At 45.1% G+C, this 8,172-nt stretch overlaps 1 protein-coding gene across 9 annotated transcripts in view; it reads right to left on the reverse strand.

Moving 5' to 3' along the window:
• LOC108228227 (receptor-type tyrosine-protein phosphatase mu) overlaps positions 1 to 8,172 on the reverse strand; it is a gene marked incomplete at its 3' end in the record, with an annotated part of 63,738 nt that overhangs the window by 48,522 nt on the left and 7,044 nt on the right. For all 9 annotated transcript variants that reach the window (XM_037973210.1, XM_037973209.1, XM_037973208.1 and 6 more), the window contains 5 exon segments: positions 267 to 468; positions 850 to 959; positions 1,030 to 1,205; positions 1,411 to 1,564; positions 7,687 to 7,867. In XM_037973210.1, coding sequence (XP_037829138.1) covers positions 267 to 468; positions 850 to 959; positions 1,030 to 1,205; positions 1,411 to 1,564; positions 7,687 to 7,867 — 823 coding nt within the window.

The following is an 8,172-nucleotide window of genomic DNA, read 5'->3' on the forward strand; positions in this document are numbered from 1 at the left end:
CCATGACCCAACTGTGACCCAACAGTGACCCAACTGTGACCCAACCGGTCTGTGACAAAGTTGAACCAAGCTGAACCGCTGCTGCCAATAAGAAAGTTCAACTGCAGAAGAACCATTTGACCGAAAGAGGGCAGTAGTGAGATTGTTTTAGGCAAAACAACTTTACAAAACTGTCAAAATTTGCACAAAAACATGAAGACAGAACCCTAAATAACCTGTTCAGACAGTTAATCAGCAAAAAAAAGTTGATTTGGGGGTTAGTTTACCTGAGATTTTGGTGGTGAACTGTGTGATGACAGGGGGGCCAAATCCTTTAACAGTGGAAGCTCTTATTGTGAAGGAGTAGGTGGAGCCTGGGTAGAGGCCTGTGAACATGTGGCTCGTCTCATTGGCTGGTTTGAACACCTTGCCGCTCTGATTGGACAGGTCGAACTCTGTGTCGAAGGAGCTCAGAGCTTTGTAGGAAATCTGTGGAGAAGACCAATCAGTGTGTGGACAGCTTGCAGGTGATTGTGGGTAACAAATGCAAAACAATTTCATGATTAAAAACAAAGCAACTTGACTCTGTAGTTAAAGATGTTTCACTTCTTATCTGGGGAGCTTTCTCAATTCAAAAGTGGAGAGTTCCACACGTTTAACTGCATGAGATGCTCCGTTCAGCAGCTGAATTCACAAATATATCTGTTTTCAAACTAATAATATGTTCTGGATGACTGAGAACCTACATCAGCATGTGGGGAAGTTCTTTTCACTAACCGCTTTTTTCTTTTTTGGTATTTTGTGTATTTTGGTATAGTCTGGTAAGTGGACTACACATTCTGTTCCCCCGATCCTTGGCCTGTGCCTCACCTCGTACTGCCGGATCAGGCCGTAGGTCTGTAGCGGCTCCCTCCAGCTCAGGCTGATCTGCTGCTCATAGCTGCTGCCGAGAATCGAGTCCACAGGGACGGCACTGGGAACTGAAACCACAACTTCAGCTTAGTTTGTCTGCAGCCGCTCAGCCAATACAAACACCTCAGAGATTCATACCATCCTCGTCTGTCAGCACCCGCAGCTCGGAGCTCTCCTTACGACCCTCCGGGTTGCTCAGGACAAGTTTTAGGCTGACATTGGTGAACGGTGGAAGGTTACGTACGGTGTGCTGCGGCACAGTGCTCAGAGTGTCGTACACCACCTCCTCTCGAACCTGCTCCTTCACCAGATCCCTGCAGGAAACAGACTCAGGTTTACCTGTGAGGCTTGCACCTGTTGGCCCCACCAACTAGGTCCAACCTCTTTTCCTATTGGCCATGCCACCTCCAGTTGGCCACACCCATTTCAAATCTATTAGCCCCTCCCCTTTCTTTGTCAGCCTCTGTTCAACAACTGGTCTCTCCTTCTGTTTACCTACTGGCTCCTCCCCCTCTTTACCTGCTGTTGCCACCTGCCGGCCTATAGCGGTACTGCAGCGTCAGGTTGTAGCTGTAGCAGCGGGTCACGTTGTATCCAAACGGTTCCCATCGGACCGTCACCTGTTTGGACTGAATGTCAACGACTTGAAGACGCCGTGGGCCGTGCATCGGGTCTGACAGACAAACAAAACAAAAATAAATGAATCAAACTCCAAACGTCCCCTGTAGAGTGACTTCAGGTTGTTCTCCTATTTTACAGAAGAATCCAGCCTTAATTCTGACCATGAAGACCCAAACTCTGCGCTCCGTTTTATTTGTGATGACTGTGATTCAGGCAGCAGAGCGTTAAAGACAGTGGTGTCCAGTCCTGGTCCTGCAGGGCCACCATCCTGCACGTTTCAGTTGTTTCCCTGCTCTTCAGCAGGTCTTCAAGTTCTGCAGAAGCCTGCTAATCAGGTGTGTGGCAGCAGAGAAACATCTGAAACATGCAGGACAGCGGTCCCCCCAGGACCAGGACTGGACACCACTGGTGAAAGACGTCAGCTAAGAGAAAAACAGATTGAATGTTTCTCTTCCCTACATGAGGAAAACACAGGAAACTAACAAGGATTTAGTTTATATGCCAACACTTTTAATCCAAACCATCTGAAAAAAGTTAGTAATAACAGTTACTGTGGAATATATTCAAACAGAATCCAACACCCGACAGATCCGTTCCTATCAGGACCTGAACGGCTCAGGTTCCAGGTCCAGGTCCTGGTTCTGCAGAACCACACAGACCCTCAGGAGAGTCAGGACAGAGAAACGACAGGAACCGGATTTAACCGAGACTCAGAGAACGAGAGGACGGAGATTAAAGGAAACTGGGAACTGAGCGCACTCAGACACACACACACACACACACACACACACACAGTAGCCAATCTAAGTGGTGTATTTCTCGATGACAGACAGAGATCCACTCAGAGGGAGAATGATGGATGAGAGCAGTGCCGAGCAATTTCTCTTCAAAAAGACCCACTGTGTGTGTGTGTGTGTTACTGTACTGTGTGTGTGTTATAGTGTTATGTGCATTACTGTGTATGTGTGTGTGTGTTCAGGTGTTTTCTGCAGCTGCTGAACAATACCTTTCCTGTTCTTTTCAGTTATTCATCTTTTTGTGTGTGTATGTGTGTGTGAGAGTGTGTGCGGTCGATTGTAACTGCACATAAAACTTCCTGTTATTGAGCTGAAGAGGTGCACACACACACACACTGCAGGCTTTTAGTGAAACACAATAGAAGCACTTGTGAGTTTCTTCTCGATTGTGCGATGAAAGACAGACAGAGAGCTAAATGGAAGCTGCACAGGGAACACACACTCTCTCTCACACACACACTGACATCGCCACGACAACAATGGAGGTCGAGGGTCATGGGAAGGAGGAGGGAGCTGAGGTGGATCTTATTACCCATAACCCCTAGGGGGAAAGTGAATGCTATCACATAAAATCCTACAATTCCCCTCCAAACAGATACAGGTGTCTGTGGTCTGTGTGTGTGTGTGTGTGTGTGAGTGAGGTTCTGCAGCTGATTCCATCAGAACTCTCTGCTGAAAAACATAAAAACTTCTGTTGTCAGATGATGCTGCATTCACTTTACAGCTGAGATATTGGAATTATGAGCTTCCTAATAAAAATGGGTTCTTTTTTCCTTCCACATGATGATTAATGATCATTTTTAAAAGTGTCGAGATCAGACATGAGTTCTAACTTATAAAACAGATTAAAAGAAACAGGTGCTGTTTTTGGATTCAGTCTGGATTCAGTCTCAGGTTTAATCTGGATTTGGACTCATATGGACCCTGGTTCTGAATGGGTCCGATCTGGTCTCTGACTCAGTTGATCTGAGACATCCTGTGTTTCTTCTTCTTTGTGTTCAGCTCAGATGTAACGTTTAGGAGCTGAAAAACGTGTCTGCCTCGCCACTCTGCAGCCGCTCTGTCTGACCTTTTCAGCAAACGCCACCCTGACTGATTGAAACAGATTTCCAACACGACTCCTGTCGACACACACACACACCAACACACACACACACAGACCAACACACACACGGCTGCTTGCTGTTTCCAATAAAAAGCTGGAAATTTCAACCTTTCTGAGAGCAGCTCTCATAAATCTTCTCGTCCATCACAGCGACTGATGATAACATTTCAGTTAATGATTTATAGCTGCTAGCGCCCCCTGCAGGCTGCGTCACGTCCTCATTCATTAGGACCCAAAGATGCACATGTATGATTAAATTCACAAGACTTTAAAATTACTTAGCCAATATAAAGTTAGAAATAAAACCGGGGCGGCTGTTAGCACGACGTTTGAAGAACAGCAGTGAGGCGGGAACAGAACAACACTTCTTTGTTTTTCAGCTTCACTTCACAAAGGGACGCTTTTAAAACTACAAGAACTCCGGGAGCGCAAACCTCCGCCAAGGCCAGAGACTCATTACAGACTGTCGGATCTGGATCACGATCCGGATCACCCCAACATTTCATCCTAATCTGCTCATTCATGTTTAGGTAATCCTGCAAACAAACAAAGCAACAGAAATGAAAACATCACCTCCTCAGATGGCCCCTCTGAGCCACCGTACAGACAAACATCCTGATTCCTCCGTTTCCAGAACCAAAGACTGGATTTATCTGAAACCCAATCAAAGCGATGGATCAGAAATCGATCACATGGGGCTCAGACAGAGGAGGAGGAAGAGGAGGAGGAAGAAGCCATCACAGAGAGGAGCGACAGTGTTTGAAGGTGACTTTAGGAGGAAGACGAGGAGGAGGAGGAGAGGCTTAGATTTTCATTTCCAGGAGATCACCAGATTTAATATGAGAGAGGGGGAGGATGTGATGGGGGACAAAGACGAGGAGGAGGAGAATCAGTGATGGATGAAGGAAACCAGTGAGTCCAGTTTAAACCAGGACCGGAGCTCCAAATCTAACCTTTAATGACTCAAAAACCAGAAAACATTTATTTCAACCAGGAAATTTCACTTTTCTCTGATTTTCTTCTTCTGTGGTAACAAACCCTGCAGCTTCCTGTTTTCACTGGGTTGATAAAAACAAGACAAACGGAATCAGAGGGTGAAACCTTGGGCTGGTTCTGACCGGGCACGCCTCACATCCATGATCAGAAACAAACCGAGCGAACACAAAAGGAGAAAGGAAAAGATAAAAATACAGAAATAAAAGCTCTAAAACGTCTGAGAGGCGAGCGGAGCGTAAAAATCTGAGGTGGAAAGAGACGCAGAGAGAATGAAGTGAAATATTCATCCGTGTTTTCCTGAAAGCTTCGACAAACAGAACCGGCCTTTTAATGGATGTTAACAGACAGAAAAAGGTTTTATTCCATGACCGATGCAGACGTTCATGTTTGGTTCTGGTCTCATCACAAAACTAACTCTGGAGCCTTTTCTTCCGTTTAGTTCCTGAAACTCCAAAACATCAACCATTCCAGAAGCTCCTATTGGGTCAATGAGCTGTCAATCAAAACCTAATGCTAAGGCAACTATATTTAAATGAGCCAATCAATATTCATTAAAAGAGATTTACTCACATCCTAGACCTGTACTTAGTCCTGTTGGAGCTCTAAACCCGGTCCTGTTGGAGCTCTAAACCCGGTCCTGTTGGAGCTCTAAACCCGGTCCTGTTGGAGCTCTAAACCTGGTCCTGTTGGAGCTCTAAACCCGGTCCTGTTGGAGCTCTAAACCCGGTCCTGATGGAGCTCTAAACCCGGTCCTGTTGGAGCTCTAAACCCGGTCCTGTTAGGGGTTAGAGCTCCATCAGGACCAGGTTTAGAGCTCCACAGCTCAGAATGGGATCACAGGAAGTTGGACTTTAATGACTGAACGGAGGTTTTAGATCTTTAACAGTTTTTACCCAACCACAGGTTAAGATGTTGGATTGTTACAGAATGTTCAGTTTATAATCTGATGGTGTCACAATCCTTCCTCTTCTACAGGTTCTCCATCCATGTCACTTTAGAACCTGATTTCTTCTGAACTTTCTGGCTGGATGGTGGAGTTTTAGGCACCTTTCAACATTTCAATATTTTAGTGTGAGGCTTCAGGTTCTGTCTGACTATCAGAACCCTGTCACATCTATGGAGTTTGTTCTGTTGCTGCTGGGAAGGGTCCGTTTTGGGATCAGTAAAGTTCTGATTACTGAGCTGCAGGAAAGATGAGAGTGAAGAGACTGCTGAGAACCTTCTGATCAGAGGAACCGGAGAAACCTCAGACTGATCTGGTTCTCCGTCAGTTCACAGCTGAAGACTTTGGTGGCAGCAGAACACAGAACGTTTATCTGCCACCACGCTGAGTCGCCTCGCTCAGCTCTAAGTCCTAAAGCTTGTCTGACGGACACACTCATCTATTATTGACCACACACACACTCAGACACACACACACACACACTCAGACACACACACACACACACACACTCAGGCTGCTTCATAATTCATCAGCAGTAAAATGAATAAATAAAACAAGTTGAAGACAGAGATGAGTGTTATCAGAGCGAACATGATCGCACAAAGACACACACACACTCCCTGAGCTGTCAATCACACACACACACACACACACACACACACTTTCTTGTTTGTTCTCCTTTCCGGCCGGCGTCTCAGAGGAACGTTTGTTTTTAACAGCTGACACTTTACCTGAGTTTACACACACTCTGTTCTCTGATCAGGAACCTGAAGAACCAACAGAACCTCATGACAGATATGCTCAGGCTCAACAGGAACCAACAAGATCTTGAAGAACCAACAGCTAAAAACCATTTCAGCTCTTTTAATTGTCAGTCTGGACCAATGAAAGTCTAAAGTTTCCTTAGATTTTCGTCACAGATCCATCACACCTTTCAGTCCGTGCTCAAATATTGTCAAGAACCACAAGAACCACAGGAAAAATTCTCAAAATGAACCAAAACCTCATTGAGCTTCATCAGAACCTCCTCTCAGATCCCTTCAGTCTAAATTTTCCTCTGGGAGACCTTCAGAACGTCCCCACAGGTCTCTGATCCACCTGGAGGATTTCATCAGAACCCATTTCAAACGCCTGGCTCTTTTTTTACTGAATCACTGCTTTAACTGATTAAAAACAGTCTAAACTAATATATGCTGAAGACCTACTGAGACCTTCTGAAGGAGCTGATGAATAAAACCCAGAAGCTGCCGGGGGGTTCAGACCGACGGGCTCATTGTCACGTGTTTGTGCCGCTCTGCGAGGCGCTGAAAGCAGTCGTGTAGCAGCAGGTCCGGGCGGCGGCGTGTTGAAACCTGACACACGCTCACATCGCGTCGCCTCGGGACTGAAACACGCCGCCACAACATGCCGCCACACGAAGCTGATGACAGGTAACCCTGCAGAACATCATCGGCACGGTACGACAGATCGGACATTCCTAAACAATTTCACTGTAACAACAAAAAGTACTGTCGTCTGTATTATTATTAAAAATGATAGCATTTATATAACAATAGTAATTTATTGCTATTATTATTGTTATTATTAAATTTGTTCTGTGGGAAAAAAAAACGTTATTTTACTTTAATTACTCGGTGAATTAATTGCAGTCCATTTAAACAAAAACAACATTTGTTTTTCCTGCTACTTACAAATTTATAAGCTTGATTCTGTAGCACATGAATCTAAAAGTAATTATCTCTTTCATTTCAAATCTATTTTTAGTTAGCTACAAACATTTATTTTTTACACACATTAATTATTTTACTACTCAATGGGTGTGTATTAAAAACATGTTTTGTTAGTATTTTATGCAAATACATACAATACAAGAAATACTCTTCACTGTAATATAAATTTCTAAAATATTTAAATAAATCTGTATTAGTGTTGAAATAAAACAAAAAGATCCATGTCTCTGCAGCACAATAACTGCTGCACCTGTTTAATTAGCGTGCTAATTGCTAATTACATCCTGTTTGTTGTTTTCATACACACTACAGCTGTGTGTGCGTGTGTGTGTTCACTCAGGCAATAAACAACTGGCATGATAAATACACTTTAACCATTAAGGACTAATGAGCGCAGCGTTAACGAAGCTCGCTGCCTTAATGACCTCACCGTTAACCATTAGCCACCTGATGAGCTCAGTGCTAACGCAGCTTAGCATTAATGACTCCAACATTAACCTCCTAATGAGAGGAGACTAGCAGTTAGCCGCTAGCAGCTGGCAGAAACTTCAGCACAACCACGATAGAAAGTAAATGTCGAGCGCGGCTGCAGGTACCACTCACCTGCACACTTGGTCCTGGCTCGGAGCGGCGGCCCGGGGTTTCCCGTCCCTCCTTCCAGGGGCCTGGTGAGGAGAACGCTGATCTCATACTCCGTGTCAGGATCCAGGTGTCCAATCTTATGGGTGGGCTTATCGACAGGTGTGGTGTCAATCAACATGCCTGACATGGTACGGTACTCCACCTGAAAACCAAAGAATGTGTATGACCCCTCACAAGACTGTTCTACAGGTTCTAAGCCTCCACATGGACAAAAAGAACCTCTCCAGAAACCACGTACTGAGAGGGTCCTGATTGTCTCATCCTGAAGCCCTAAAATCCCATTCACCCGTCCCTAAAACCTCATCAGGGTCCATCAGAACCTGTTCACCCGTCCCTAAAACCTCATCAGGGTCCATCAGAACCTGTTCACCCGTCCCTAAAACCTCATCAGGGTCCATCAGAACCTGTTCACCCGTCCCTAAAACCTCATCAGGGTCCATCAGAACC

The sequence above is a fragment of the Kryptolebias marmoratus genome, linkage group LG21 (genome assembly GCF_001649575.2).
Source record: "Kryptolebias marmoratus isolate JLee-2015 linkage group LG21, ASM164957v2, whole genome shotgun sequence".
Lineage (NCBI taxonomy): Eukaryota > Metazoa > Chordata > Actinopteri > Cyprinodontiformes > Rivulidae > Kryptolebias > Kryptolebias marmoratus.